The 15,443-nt window shown below is 45.6% G+C and overlaps 1 protein-coding gene across 2 annotated transcripts in view; it reads left to right on the top strand.

Moving 5' to 3' along the window:
- LOC135261256 (phosphatidylethanolamine-binding protein 4) overlaps positions 1 to 14,982 on the top strand; it is a 73,309-nt gene extending 58,327 nt beyond the window's left edge. For both annotated transcript variants that reach the window (XM_064347357.1, XM_064347356.1), the window contains 3 exons: positions 1,711 to 1,756; positions 2,769 to 2,885; positions 14,145 to 14,982. In XM_064347357.1, the coding sequence (XP_064203427.1) occupies positions 1,711 to 1,756; positions 2,769 to 2,885; positions 14,145 to 14,236 (255 nt within the window). In that variant the 3' untranslated portion in view covers positions 14,237 to 14,982. The remainder of the gene's footprint in view (positions 1 to 1,710; positions 1,757 to 2,768; positions 2,886 to 14,144) is intronic.
- Positions 14,983 to 15,443: the final 461 nt, after the last annotated feature.

Here is a 15,443-nt window from a genome sequence, read left to right as displayed (position 1 = left end):
GTGAGCATGCATTTAATCATCTTAATCTATCATATAAATGGTGATATAAATTTTGATTTGTTTCTATTGTTCAGTAGGTTTTTGTTTTAAAATGTTTGCAGTTACCTTCAAATAATTTTTTATTATGGTTTTATTTTTTTATTTTAGTAGTTTTTTATGTTAGGAATTGGATTTGGTATTTTGGAGAGATTTAGTTCTGCACTTGCATAATCAACAAAGCACTTGCATGTTGGTGATCAACTGCACAGCTGATGCTGTCTCTCTCACTTTCTTTGTCTCAAGTCAAGGGCTTTATTGGCATAACATACAATAAGTACACGTTGCCAAGGCATTAACAACATTCACTGAGAAACAAATTAAAAACAAGATATCGCTTTGTCAATTCTCGAGTACCACATAAATAACAGTAATGATTATTTTAAACGCATATTTTTATCCAGGGGTAATTTAAAGTATCTCCTCACTTGGATTTTGGGCAAACAGTCATTTTGTGAAAGAACATTTTTGTAATTTGAAGAAAAGTGTTGTTCTGTCTTGACATGTCTTTGTTGGCACCCTTTTCTTGTTTTACCTTTGTTAGGTAATCTGTGTGTAATAACTGTACTGTCTATTTGGGCTCAATAACAATTACATTTACTTGGTGGATGTAATTTCCTTAATTTTCCTTCATTACGTGATGAGGAAATTTAATAGCAATTTCCTTGTCATGTCGAGTACAGCCTGGTGTTTGCAGATTGCTTTTTTATTGTGACCAGTCCGTTGGTGTATAAATGTTAAACAGGGTTGAGCATCCAACTAGAAAGCGTTTAGTTTTGTTCTCTTGTTTCTAATTTTAACTCTACATTTATTTTCTGTATGCATTGCTCTTATTTTAAGAACTGTGTAAAGGAGTGTAAAAACTGTGTAAAAATAAATAAATAATAATAATCTTTATGCCAAACTGAAGGCAATGTTTTATGAAAATTGACAAGACAAGCAAATGTCTTTAGTTGCAAGTAATGATCAATTGGGATATATAGAATGTAAATGTGATGTGTAGTTTGATGTTGTGGGGAAAAGCAAATCTCACTCACGGTACTCTTGCTCATTAAAGAAGTGTAAGATTATTTTGTTTATGATACTGCAGAGACACCTTCCACACATTACTTCCATACTAATGTCCTGGTTGTTGTTGAAGTTGAATCTATCTTCGATCTTAATGATGGGCATTATTCCTTCAAGTAGACTGTACTCAGAAGGCGATTCAACAGATTTAGTATTGCTTCCTTCACTTTGCTGCTAATGTATTTTAACATGTCATTGAGGATGCCATAAGGCTCCCTTATTTTTTCTGATTAGAGGGCCTATTAGTCTCTCCTCTACCTCCTTATGAGCAATAGAGGAGTCCAAGTGATTTTGGTCGTTTTTTTCCGCCAATAATTCTTAGTTTTTAGTTTTTCACAGATGGAGAAATGTTCTAATTGAGTTATTGGAATTTGTTCAGAGCAGCTCTAAGTTTTCTTTCTGTTTGATTCGCTTGCATGTTTCCAGTTTTCCCATATCTGGATCTTTTTGACAGACACTTTGTGATGACAGTCAGTCGTTTTTGTCTGTTGTTGTTCCTTCAGTCTTGGTGTGTGTTTATCATAATTATGTATCTCACAGTAGTTCAGGTGTAAATGAGCAATTTTATCTCTCTCTCACTTGGTTACATTTTCTCTCGTCTTGCAGGGAAGTGACCTGAAGAAAGGTGATCTCAAAGGCTTGGTTCTGTCTGGTAAGAATTGTCGCATTTATTTGTTTGTTTATTTGTTTGTTTGTTTTGCGTGGGCGTTAATTGGATTCCGCACCAGAAGGAACACTTTTAAAAAAATTATCTGTATTTTTATGTAAAGTACAGATATGGATAATGCTCCCTTTGTAAGCAACTTACCTGAGTCCTTTGTACTCGTCTGTTTCAGCCTTGTCACACCCTAGTGTTTAATGTGCAAGCCTACAGAAGCGCGTAGCCGCGCTAACGACGGTGACAGTAATGTAGCGGCGGTCTGTTTGTCTGCGAGGGCTCCGGTGGCTGGTTGCTATACCTTCAGCCCACCTCTGCCTTTCTTGGCGCTGTGGTCTGGGGCGCTAGCACCGCGCGCTCAATGGTGTGCGAGGGTCACAGAGCGGCAGCCTAAGTGATCGGCCGCTTCCCGCCCAAGCCCTCGCTAACTCCACCTGCCCTCCGCTCTCCACTGACGGCCACAAAGACGCTGCGCTCGAAGCACCGCAGCTGTTAACCCTTTGAGGGTTTCCCTGAGGTGCTCCCAAAGCCAGCACAAGAGAAGACGAAAAGTGAGGGAGGGCAGAGGAGAACACACCTGGGAAAAAGATATACATGCTCGGGTAACTGGGGTGGGGGTGGTCCTGACCTGTGGACAGTGGGAGAGGACTGATCCATCAGTCACAACCCCCCTGCACTGTGCCGGGGCTGGTTCTCCCATTGGGCTGGTTCACACTGTAACCATGGGTGGGCAGGAGTGATAGTACTGGGACCTGGGAACTACAGTACTCCGTCTTCTGGTTTTTGTGTGCACTGGAGAAACATTATGCAGTAGTATTTTACCTTTCTGAATCTGAGGGGTAAACATATTTAATAATTGTGTGGTAATTGTCATTGAGTGGATTCTTATTGATTGTCATGTTTTTATTGGCTGTTGTGGCTGGTGTAATTTTTTGTTTCAACAGATTTTTTTTATCAGGCAGCAGCTTTAGGTTTCGGCATCTAAGTACTGCTGTCTCTCCTGCAGAATATCGCCGCCCAACCCCCCCAAGAAGCACTGGTCTCCATCGCTACCAGTTTATGTTGTTTGAGCAGCCGGCCGACAAGACCCTTAGCCTCAGCCAAGAGGAGTCCTCCTCTCTCGGTATGAATGATGCGGTTAGCTTCCACCAACGCACTGAAAACACAAAAGCACCGAACTCACCAAACACACCCACTCAATCAACACGCAAGCACCCTCGGCACATAAATACACACACACACACACTGGTTTAATGAATACACCCGCCCCTCTGAACTCACAAATGCACAACACGCACAGGCATGCACACACACACACACGCACACACACTGTACACCCTGGCACTGAACACACTGACCACACCCAGCACACTGAACAAACCTACACAAATAAAATTCCCAGCTCTAAGCCTACGCGCACATCTCACAACCCACTGAACACACCAACTCAATGAACTTACAGACGCATCGGTTTCGGCACGCCTACAAAGAGAAGCACTGAGCACCCATGTTTTGAACTCTACCAAACCGAAAAACACACAATGACTGAGCAAACCCACACTTTAAACACAATACCAAACACGCCTAGACACTACAGAACTGATGCACTCAGCGTTCAGTACTACAATGAGAAAGTGTGAAGCACACCTCCACAGTACAACAATGACACACTTGTATGTTATTAACAAAGTGTTTTAACCCCCTGATTCTGATATTTAAGCCATCACATCCCAGCCTGCACGTGTTAAACCAATTTTCCTATGGGCTCCCATGCCTGTTTCTGTAGCTATGTTTCCATGTCCATCTCCATACTCAAACACAGGTGCTGCTTTGAAGTGTTCCATGGTAGTGATGTAAGCGTGAAGGCAGACGTCGGCCTGGTATACTTGTTTATTGCTCGGTTCTGTTCCCTCTCATTTCTCTATTGTTTCCAGTAAAGGACATCACCAGCCGCACACGTAATTGCGAGCGCTTAATCAGGGGCCCTCTGCAGCCAGTTTCCGAAGATTATTTTCTCAAAGTGCTCGAACCTAATAAGGGAAATGCTAATGAAGTTAGTGAGTCAGTGCGCATCTCGGAGCGCGGGCTAATAAGGTCGTGCTCAGAGTCCTTGAGCCCACGCACACCTGCACTGGCCTCAGCCACGTTAAAGAGCATTGGCCAACACCCCTCCCCCTCCCTCCTGCTCAAAACAGAGGGTTAGGGTTAGGAGGGAAAAGAGAGGGAATGTTTGCGGTCTCAGATAGTCTCAGATATTACTGGGGACGGCTGACCGTGCTGTACTGACCCATGGAAAAGGCTGCAAGGCAGTCATGGCTGGGGGACGTCTTGGCTGAATAGAGACACCGTCCTGCATCTGTGGCGTTGAGGTGCTGCGTCCCTAAAAGTAGCCTGAACGTTCTGTGGAAGTTAAGGGTGCAGCTAGAAGTTAATGTGCTGCAATATCTGAAGAAGTTATGTTTTTGTAATCTTATTGCCAGAAACTTCCACAGAATGCGACTGTTCTTCGAACCTCATGCAGGGGTGTGTCCAGCTGTCTGTTCTGCTCGAGCTGCAGTGTGGGTGAGGGGGGGGATGAGTGTGGTTTGAGACTTCAGTGATCACCGCCCTGTGTGAGCAGGGCTGCCAATCTTCCTTGTGTTTGAAGTCTTTGACAATCCTGCCAGCAAATAATCCCTCTACATTAAGGTGAAGTGTCACAACAGATGTTCTCTGCTTTCATTATTTATTTTGCACTTCAAGAAATTTAGCTGGAAACATCTAATAATTGGGGGGTGGGGGGGTTCTTTGCAAATAAATATTGCCATTTTAGAGTTTAGGAAATGGGGTTATTGAGATAAGAGTTTTACTTTAGTTTTTACATTATTTTTATCTCCACACCTAATAATTTTGAGTCTCATCCTATTTTGTACAGTTGTTTTGTGTTTGTGCTTACAGAAGGCAATGCTTGTTCAGGTTACGTTTCTATTCATCGACTAGAGTGTCTGCCTAATCAGCTCAAGTGAATACAAGTACAAGTGAATAACATTTTGGATAGTGAAGAAAATAATCTTCTGATTGTGAAGATGTAGTGACCGAAGGCAAGAAAATAATAATGAATAATAAACTTTATTTATATCGCACATTTAATAGTATGTGAAATACAATGTGCTTTACAGTAAATAAAAACACAGACAAAACAATAGGCAAAAGATAGAGGAGGAGAATAAAAATAAAATAAAATAAGGGGGGAAAACAACTCGACAGCACAACAAAAGAACTGAGTTGCTCTGGTGAAGCACCAGAAAGAGGAGACCCCAGGAAATCATTCTAGGTTTGGCGCTCCCCAGGTCTGTGTTCTCCCCGACACACCGGACACTAGTGGTCATCAGTCCCGTCGGCGCCGGGAACTCCTCACCCACACCCTCACCACGGCTCCCTCAGAAGCACTTCCCCTCTACGGCGCGCTCTTCTCCCACAGAGCAAATCAAATTAAGGGCTTCTCGCTCCACGGACGTAATTAAATGTGACTCTCGATCGGGCGGTGCATGGGAACGAGGGAAAGACAGACAGACAGAGAGAGAGAGAGAGACGATGCTAATCGTGTGTTGTCGTGCGTGTGCCACGGACACACGTCATGCCCTCGGCCTCATCTGTCCTCGCGCTCCGGATCAGCATGGCGCGCGAATCGGCGCTCGCGATTGGAGCGCGCTTTGGTCGATTCACACAATGGGATAAAAATGGCTGGGCCCGCGGCTAACGAGCATATGGGGCGCTGTTAAACCCTACTCTAGTTAGCGGGTGAGACACAAAATGCCGGCCCACGCCGGTCCTGCTCCGGGACTACCTCTGCCGGCGCAGATGGCGGCTGTCCCCAGAGTGGCGGCTGCCCAGCTCGGTGACGTCCCCTGGCTCTCCTCTCCTGAACGGAGCGGGGGTCTCAGGTTGGGGTGGGGGGGGGGGGTTTCACCCTTCCTGGGACAGCAGGCGAGGCAGGGGGAAACCCCGCTTCTCAATTATATTTTTTATTTTTTTTTACCCCTCATTAAGCCATATTCAGTCTCCGCCCCATGCGGTCCCGCTGCAGTACTTTTCACAGCAGACGACACTAATTCGTATGATTGGAGGGGAAAAGACCGCAACCACGGGTGGGAGATTCCTCATTTTTAATCCGGTTCACTTCCAGCGTCCTCGGTCCTTGACTCAATTTAGACTCCAATTTGCTCTGTTGGATTTATTTATTTTTATTTTTATTTTTTTTTTTAAATCGATGAAAGAAATAATGAGTATCTGTTTAACGGCAGGGGGTGTGCGGAGAGCGAGGAGTGACTCATGCCACAGCCTCGGCGGAGGAGGCCGGAGTCGTGGCTGAGCGGGACGCAGGAGCTCGCGGCGCTGGCCGGGAGATGCCATATGTGGGTCAGCGGACGGGACGAGACAGCTGGTATTTTGCGCGGGCGCGACCGGAGGGCCGCGATCCGCGATCCACGACCCGGCGGCGGTAGACGGGGGGTGGGGGCACGGGAGCGGGGGAATCCCCCTGCCCCTGCCGGGCTCCGTGTCAGCTGCGGCGCCAGGGTTTTCGCCGGGGCAGAGGGCGAGGGCGAGGGCGGGCGTGGGCGTGCAGCCAGCCTGGTGCCACTTTGCAGCCAGCTGGCATCGTGTCGGTGAACCACAGACCCAGTCTGTCAACCCGAGAGGTGACAGCACAACACCCAAAGCCATTTTTCATAAGAGCTGTTTCAGGGGTCTGAAAGTAACAGCACAGTCCTTACAAAACACTGACCTTCCCAGTGGTAATGATTATGATTATGATCTGGATAAGAGTGTCTCTCAAATGCCAGTAATGTAACATAATGTAACCTAACAAACAACAGTTCATATTGTAGCAAAGGGAAAATAACACTAGACAGAAAACCTAGCTTTGCACAGCCATATCTGCCTATTACACCTAACATGATCTCAACAGGAAATCCAAAGAAAGAGAGGATCTATAAACAGGGTCAGAGGAGTCATCCTGCCATCTGAACAGATGGGCCTTCAGTCAGCATCAGAAGATGGGCAGGGTTTGTTCTGCCCTGGCTGCAGTGCGAAGTTCATTCCACCACCAGGGGGACAGAGCAGTCCGGAGACATGACCTGGAACTGCAGGCACACATTTTTATACCCGTGCTGTTAACAGCATGGTTATGCGCAATATGCTCCGTTGAAGCTCAGTGAACCAGAAGAGGGATGCAACTTTTTGCATTTGCAGTTGTTGCACCTTTACTGTTCTTGGCGCAGGGTTTTTCCCGTCAGAGAATGCTCGTAATATCAAGGACAGACCAGAACAGAACAGCCATACCTGGAGTCAAGTATAAACACATGAGGTACTGTAGTCATGAAGTGAAGAATAAAACCGTTCAAAGTTAAGAAGATTTCAACCAAAAAGTAAAAACGCAGATAATGGTAGTCTTTGAATTATGCTGTATGTACTTCATATGTGGTTTGATTAGGTTGGTGCTTGATTCAAAAGAATCAAGCCCCTACCTTTCTACCTACATTAATATTCTGATTTAAGGAGAAAAAAGATAATTATTTTTCTGTCAGAGGCCAACGGTTGAGCCACAACCCTGCCCCATAAATAAGAAAATTTATGTCAGTCTGCTATTTTTTATGTATAGAACCGTTTACATTCAATTGGAAAGTGAACACTGAAATAAATTGGACTGTATGTACATAAATGTATGCACATACGTGAAAATGGACATAATTGATATAGAATATCTTCTGATGCCTTCAGGTGTCTTTCCTGTGATCTCTGGTGATCTCTGACTAACCCCATACTGCCCTCTGTCAGGGAGGTGGTGAGGAGAGGTGAACAGGACCATCACAATGTGACGGTGCGTCTGGATGACCGGAGTTGAGGGCTACATGGTATTGTCCTCCGTTGGCCTACAGGAACGATATTGCCGGCTCAGCAGAGCAGCCCCCCCGCTGTAATTGAAACCATTTGCAATGTTGCCGTGTGGTAATGGGCAGATCTGTGTCTCCCACCCACCCACAGATTCCACCATTAATCAGAGCTCCCGAAGACAGGAAAAAGCAGCGACGCTGTTTCAAAGTCGGGAAGCTGCACTAACACCAGGTCAGACTCTGTGGAAGGTGCTAATGTGGTGTCAGTGCCTGGGAAACACTAGTACCAGAGTCTTGGAATTTCACTCACGTTGTGCCAAACGCTGTCTGACTATGTCTTTGCGAGGATTTGAGAGCTCGGTTGATACGTTAACATCCAAATGGACGTTTAAAAGCGTCTCACCCACACAAAAAATGAACTCACTTTCTGATGAATAGAATTCCTCATTCCGCCAAATTTTTTGATGGTGCTTGCTTAACGCTCAGGCGTTGCCCAGTGTGACTGGCGGTAATCCCTGGCTCGGGAATCGCGATATTGATGGAGGGTTTCGTTTGCATTGCCGCGCTTCCCCTTGGAAGCATCTCGTTTGAGGATGAGACAAGCCATCGGCAAAATGTAGGTTTGGAGAGTGTTTTTTTCGTCATTTGTTTGTTTGTTTTTGTGGGAGACTCTCCACTGCAGCTACTAAAGATATGGTTGCGCGACAGTGATATTGCAGATGGCTATGTGGGAGTGCAGCTTTGAGAGAAGGCAGGTCAGAGTCTCGTGCGGTCTGCTGTGATGTGATGAGTAACATTTTCAGCAGTGCAAGAATCCCCTTAAAGCTTTTGCACTTAAAGGGACATTACCTCCGTTCTGAGAACAGGTTCGTTTAAGGTCACAGCCACACAGTGTGTTTGTAAATCAACACGTATGCAAGCACACGCACACACACACACACACACACACACACACACACACACACGCAACCGGCAGCTGAAATGGTTAATAGGAGCACTACCCACACTGCCCTCCATCTCCCTCCATGCGCCAGCTCCGCCCCCTCATGGCAACAGTCACACCATTCACTTCCTGTATTGCACAGGCAAGAGAGAGAGAAGGGAGAAGGGGGGGGGGGGGAAATGCCGCGTCATTCACAGGGCCTGTGTGCACTTTCCATGAGCGGGCAGATTAGGGAAGTGGAAAAAGCGTAACTGCTATGAAAGGACGTAGAAACGGACAGCAAACTATTTATAGGACATCTGCAAATCTGGACAGCGAATGGGTGGTTCCCAGGCCGGCATGACAACATTTGTTGTATTGGGACCTGTGTATTTTTGAATGTGAGTGTGTGTGTTTGTATTTGCCTAGCAAACCATCTCTCCAGAAGGGGTTTCCCCCAGCCCCACAGATGTACCCATCAAGCCCTTTGTCCCTATGAGCTGGAGAGGGATATCTGTGTGTATGTATGTGTGTGTGTGTGTGTGTGTGTGTGGGCGGAGGGGTGGGTGGGTGTTTCTGTGTGTGTCTGTCTATCTGTGTGTGTGTCTGTCTGACTATTTGTCTGTCTGTGTGTGTGTGTGTGTGTGTCCATGGTCCATGCTGACTCAATAGCATCATCACAGTTCCTGCAGATTTTTTGCCAGTTCTAACTCACCTCAAAGGTGCTCTATTGGGTTGAGACCTGAGTAAATTGGAATTAACTGAAGTCGCTGTCATGTTTATGGAACCAGCTTGAGATGATGTGTGCTTTTTGAAGTATCCATTTGAAAAAGGGTATACTCTGGCCATAAAGTGATGCACACGGTCTACTGGAATTCAAATGATGCTTAGCCTATATTAAGGGGCCTAATCTGTGCCAAGATAACATTCCCCACAGCAATATACCACCACCAGCAGCCTGCACTGTTGACCCAATGAAGGACAGATCCATGGATTCATGTTGTTTACGCCAGTTTCTGACCCTATATCATCTGCACATTGCAGAAGAAATTGAGATTCGTCAGACCAGGCAACATTTTTCCAATCTTCAGTCGTCCAGTTTTGGTGATTACATGCCCACTGAAGCCTGTCTTCCTGTTCTTAACTCACAGGAGTGGAACCCAGCACGGTCTTCTGCAGCTGTAGCCCATATGCATCAAGGTTCTTGATGTGTTCACAGGTGCCACCAGTGGTGTAAATAGCTGTTATTTGAGCAGTTATGGCCGTTGTCTAGAAGTCTGCCCATTCTCCTCTGACCTCTCTCATTATCAAGGTGTTTTCATTGACAGAACTGCTGCTCACTGGATGTTTGTCTTTTTCACTATTTTTTTGTAAATGGAGTTCTGAAAATCCCAGGAGGGCTGGAACCACCACATCTGGCATGAAAAAATCATACCGCAATCAAATTAGCTTACAACACGCTTAGATCACCCATTCTAATGTTTAGTCGAACAACAACTAAACCTCTTCACCGTGTCTGAATGCCTGATAATTGAGTTGTGCCCACATGATTTGCTGATTGGAGGAGCAGGCTATTTGCATTAATAAGTAGGTGTACCTACTAAAGTGGCCACTGAATGTTTTTACCTTTAATTGTTCAGTTATAATATCTCCAGGTAGAATTTCTCAAACATTGAGGCTTGGTGACTGCTTGCTGCTCAAATATGTCTTCATAATTTTAGTCATTGATGTTGTTCCTCCTTCCTTCTCAGAACCAGGTAAAGGGTTTGGCAAAAAGGAATGATTTGATATCAGTTTGACTTGATGGATGACTCAGATCTATACATTATGATCACTTGTGCTACTTGGGCTGATGGTAAAAGATTGTTGACAGGGCAGCTAGGGGGCTCATGCGGCTGAGGTGCTACTCTGTGACCTCACGGCCTCGGATCGAATCCGGACCGCGCCATGCGATGACTGGCCTGTAGTTCCGAAGGGCAATGCGTAATTGCTGCCTATATTGCCCAGGGAAAAGGAGGGTTCAGTCCCATAGGGATCCACATTTCATCAGTCTTAAGCGGCCTCCACTGGCCGAAAAGGGGGCTGGTAGGACTGCATGCCCAAGCCACATATGAAAGGTGCTCTTCCGAAGCTGCTCTTTGCGACCTTAGCTGTGGTCTGCGATGTGAAAATAAGTAGCTGTTGGACACCACGAGTTTCGGAGGAGAACCACAGATTTCTCGGTTCTCCTGAATCGGCAGGGTTCGCAGTTAGGGTGGGTTAGGTTGCGGTTAGGGTGGGAATTGGATATATGCAGCCTTGGGTTGTGTGGCAAATAAAATAATAAAAAAATAACAAATGTTGAAAGCTGCCGATTAAAAGTACACACTTAAATCAGCGTTTAAAAGGTCTGCATCATGGAAGAAGTTAGGGTACTTTTAAAAGCCATGGAGTGGCTCCAAGAAAGTGTAGGAATTTGTTAATCTTTCAAGCGTAAACAGATACTAACGCGTGCATTGGCATTTTGTGCTGTCAGTGCGAGAATGTGGCTCACGTCAATTTCTGAGATTGTGTCAGACAGCATTGATGAGTCAACGGTGGACATGCTTCCTGGTATAGAATGCTTTATGGCTCAAAGATGCTCCACAATGTCCTGGCACCTGTGTGGGGGGGGGGTGGTGGGGAGGTTGGAGGGTGAGGGGGAGGGTGCGCTACCCGACTTCGGTGCTCCAGGGCTGGGTCTGGATCTGCAGAGGCGGCGCATTATCTCCCGGGGGTGCAGAGAGCAAGGGGTCCGGAGCGGCCATGTCACCTCATAACTGCAGGTCAGCCAACCCCATTTCCCTCTCTCAATTAAGAGCCCCCTCTGCAGGCGGCCCGTGCACGTGCGGTGGGCCCGGCTGGGGGGGATCTAATCTGCTCTGGGTTATTATTCATCTCCTCCTCCAGCTGAGCTCCAGGCTCACCGTGGTCTCTGAGCCACTCAGAGACCCTTGGTGTCGCTGAGGTAGTAAGGACAGTATGTGAGCAATGTTTTCTAACAACACCAGATGGATCCTGCCTTTTTCGACATTCAAATGATTTTCCGATGAGCATCAGGCAATTTAGCGGAAAACGGCCTTGGACGGTTTTTCCAAGAACGCGTGGATAAATCATCTTTGAGAACTCTTTTTGTTCCTCCAAATCATGTATGTTAACCTGAGCCTTAGCTGACCTCATCTGGCCATGACACAGTAAACTCTTATTTCATCTCTTATTCAGATGTTCTTGTGGTTTCTCTCGTTTTTGGGAGATAGGTAGGAGTCAGTGGTCTCACCAGTGTTCTATCTGTCCTCCTGTTGCTCAGGCCTGATTGGTGGCTATCTTGTGGATGCCTCCTCCTGTTTGCTGTAAAACAGGTGTGCAGTGGTATGTTGGCAGGGTGGTTCAGTCACGTGGCTGTTGCCACGGCCATTGTGTGGTCTCGCAGGGGGCCTGGCCACAGTCAGATTTAGTTCCAGGTCAGTGGGACACCTCACTACACCACTGAAATGTAGTGTCTCAGCTGGGTATAGCACTCAACACCCCCTGAGAGAAATACTGGATTATGCATATATTAAAAATTCCATGTACACATACAGTTAAGTCAGCTGCGTGTATTAAGGGGCCTAATATATGCCAAGTGTAGTCCCAAGTTCCAAGTAAAGTATCCAAGGAGTGTATCCAATTTCAGATTGAGGAACAATGAGCCTGTGACAGTAGGAAACTGAAGGTAATTGCTTGGCTGTGGTATCGCAGTGAAATAATTCTTGCCCTTAATATTGGATTATGGCTGCCTGGGCAGTGACTGGGTTATATGAGAAGGTGAGTTTGCTGGGGAATAGTGCTCCCCTGCCTCTCTGCTCAGGATGAGCGAGCTGGGAAAGGTTTGGTCCCGTGAGGCCGCACAGTGGAAATCTTTTATTTCCTATGAGACCGAAGCTGAGCGCTTTTGTATTTTCCACCTTCTGAACAGTACACAACAGACACTCACATTAAAATCACTTCCTGAATGCCTGTCTTGACCCTCACATTGTGACACACAAACCCGCACGGTGAATGCGCATACTCAAAACACATTCACCGGCTCTCTGTCTATCTGTCTCTCTCTCTCTTAATATCTCTCTCCCTCTCTCTCCCTCTCTCTCTCTCTCTCTGTCTCTCTGTCTCTTACTATCTCTCTCCTTCTCTCTCTCTCTCTCTCTCTCTGTCTCTGTCTCTCTGTCTCTTACTATCTCTCTCTTTCTCCCTCTCTCCCTCTCTCTCTTTCTCTCTCTCTCTCTCACTCTCTCTCATTCTTTCTCTCTCTCACATACACACACACGCTCATTGTCACACATGCAGAAGTGTACTCTTTCCAGGATGTGGTGAGCTTTGCAGCTTTGAAGTCGCTGGGGTTTCCCTCAACATCTTAAGATGTTGCCTCTCTTGTCATTTGTTTGTTGGCTCAATTATTTTTTCTAAATAATTTCTGTTCGCTTTGGTTTTTGCCACCACGTGCCTTTCGTTTCAGTGCCTCTTTTCAGCATCATCTCTTCTGCAATTCCCCGTTTTTAGTTCTCCTCCCCTTATCTGTACATGTCGTGCACGGTTCACATTGTGCCCTTTTCTTATGGTGGTTTCATAAATGCATTCACACCCGCTTTCCTCTCATAAGAAAATATACTGAATTGCAAATAGGAAAGATGGTGCAGTGACGGGTCCAAGCAGGGAGAGAAGCATTCTGTGCACGAGACTTAAAATAGCCGTCATTACCATTAGACTGCAGGCCAACATTCTCCTCCTCCTGCAGCCCCCCAAGCTTTATTTACAAAGAAAAAAAAGTTCATCTCCAACGGCAAGAAAATAAAATCAGTTTTGTCGGCTTGGAATTCTAATTCAGATTTTGCGCGCGGGGAGGGGGTGGGAATGGGGTGGTTGTCAAAATCCATGAAGTGATATTGTCATACCAGCCGGACGGCCGTCTGGTGTTTGTTTTAAAAAGGGAAGAAAAAAAACAGTACAGGCGATCGAATCATCTCCACTTGCCAAAAAGTGCTCGCGTTCCCACCTCCAGCGCTACGGCAACATGTTTTATTTTCAGCAGTGCTGTTTCTCAGTGACTCACGTCCCAGAGCCACGTGCATCGCTGCTGCGTCTAATTTCTTTGAGAACGTGGAGCGAGTGGTAGCTGCGGATATGGACGTCTGAGTGAGGCTTGTGCGAAGGCTCTTTCACCGTCGGTTATTCCCTTTTTCAGTTTCAGTGCGCTCGTACAGTATTCACTAGAGAAATCTGTGGCTGGAAACATCGTGTATGAATCAATTTTGGGATGTCCTTTTCATTCAAGGTTGGGGGCACAAGGGCAGAGACTGGGGATGAGTGGGGAGTGGGCGGGGGATTGGGGGGGGGGGTCCCAAAGCTAACAGACTAGGTCTGTTAAATTCATCATATAAAACTGCTCATATTACTTCTTGTCCTGCATTTACTGATATCTTTCTCTTGGATAATGGAGCAATGTTAAATATTGATATTCATTAGAACCTTTATTCTGGACTTCCTTGTTGTTAAATTCCCTGAATTTCTCACAGGATTTGGTCTGTTGTTTTAGGGAACTGGGATCCACAGGCATTCATCCAGAGGTTTGGCCTGGGGAGGCCACTGGCCTCTGTGCAGTTCCTCACACAGAACCCCAAGGACTAGCAAGAGAAACCTGGCTGACATCACCCCCCGTGACCGATGACCTCTGATCTCTGACTCACACCCAGAGTCAGCAGGGTATAACCCTGCCACATGTTTACTGGTGTGTGTCATCTGTGCACCAGAAAAGCATGGTAGACAGTTCTATGTCAATGCTTAATGAGGAGACCGCTGCTTTCTGCTTTACTGAACTCTATGCTATAATTTTATGTGGCATACTTGTCGCTTCATGAGGTTCCAAGAGCAATTGTGTTTCTAGAAATGACTGTATCTCACAAGCACTAGCTGTTTAGAAAATGTTTTGGGACCCTGGGTCTAAATAGCATGTTATGCTGTTATGGACATGCTATACAATGCTTGGATCTTTGCCCCTTGATTGCCATGATTGTGCAGGTATTGTGTGTTTTGAATATGCTTAAACTATGTGCTATATAAAATGGATTCGGTGTATTACCCTCAGTGGAATCATAAAAATAAGCCTTTGTCTGAGAGGTAATGTTGAGTCTGCAGTAGTGCATTCTTAAATTCTGCTGTCATTTTTCCTTTAGATTCTTTGATCCTCCCTGACTGTATTTCTCATTGATTAAGATTCATTGGGCTGTTTGGTTTCATCGGGATGTCTGTCTTTTCACTGTTGTGTGTATCACTGTATTACTGAAGTAATGTATTATCGTAGGGCAGTGTCACTGTAATCAGCTCCAAGCTGCATATTTCGCCAAACTCTAGCAATAAACAGCATACTAAAATTACTTAAACTTTCTCAGCTTTTTTATTTTGTGTACTTCAGGCCAGACATCAGGGCAAAATATATATTGTGCTTACTTATCAATGTATTAAGTTCATTGTGTAAGGTTTTTATTGCACTTGCTCCTGTTGTTCTTATTCATTGAAATATTTAAAACTTCTGACCGTCCAAGTTTGCAGAAAGTTTTAGTTATATCTGCAAATTTAGCTCCCATTAACCAGCAGCTGTCCTCTTGTTCCCAGAATTTGCATTTGCAAACTTTATGAGAACCCTGGTTGCTCTCGTATCAAAGTTCAATGCTTGTATCCATTATGTGCCATTATGTGCTATATAAGCACTTGTTTCAAATAGCTACAACATTATCCATACTGGGGCAGCAGATTGCGTTCAATAGCCCAAATATACACTGCATGTGTCAAAAGTTGTTAAAAACATTGGTAGATTGGAATCAATGGAGAATGCACT

This window comes from Anguilla rostrata, chromosome 8 (genome assembly GCF_018555375.3).
Source record: "Anguilla rostrata isolate EN2019 chromosome 8, ASM1855537v3, whole genome shotgun sequence".
Lineage (NCBI taxonomy): Eukaryota > Metazoa > Chordata > Actinopteri > Anguilliformes > Anguillidae > Anguilla > Anguilla rostrata.
The sequence above is the reverse complement of the archived record's forward strand: the minus strand, read 5'-3'. Positions and strand labels throughout refer to the sequence as shown.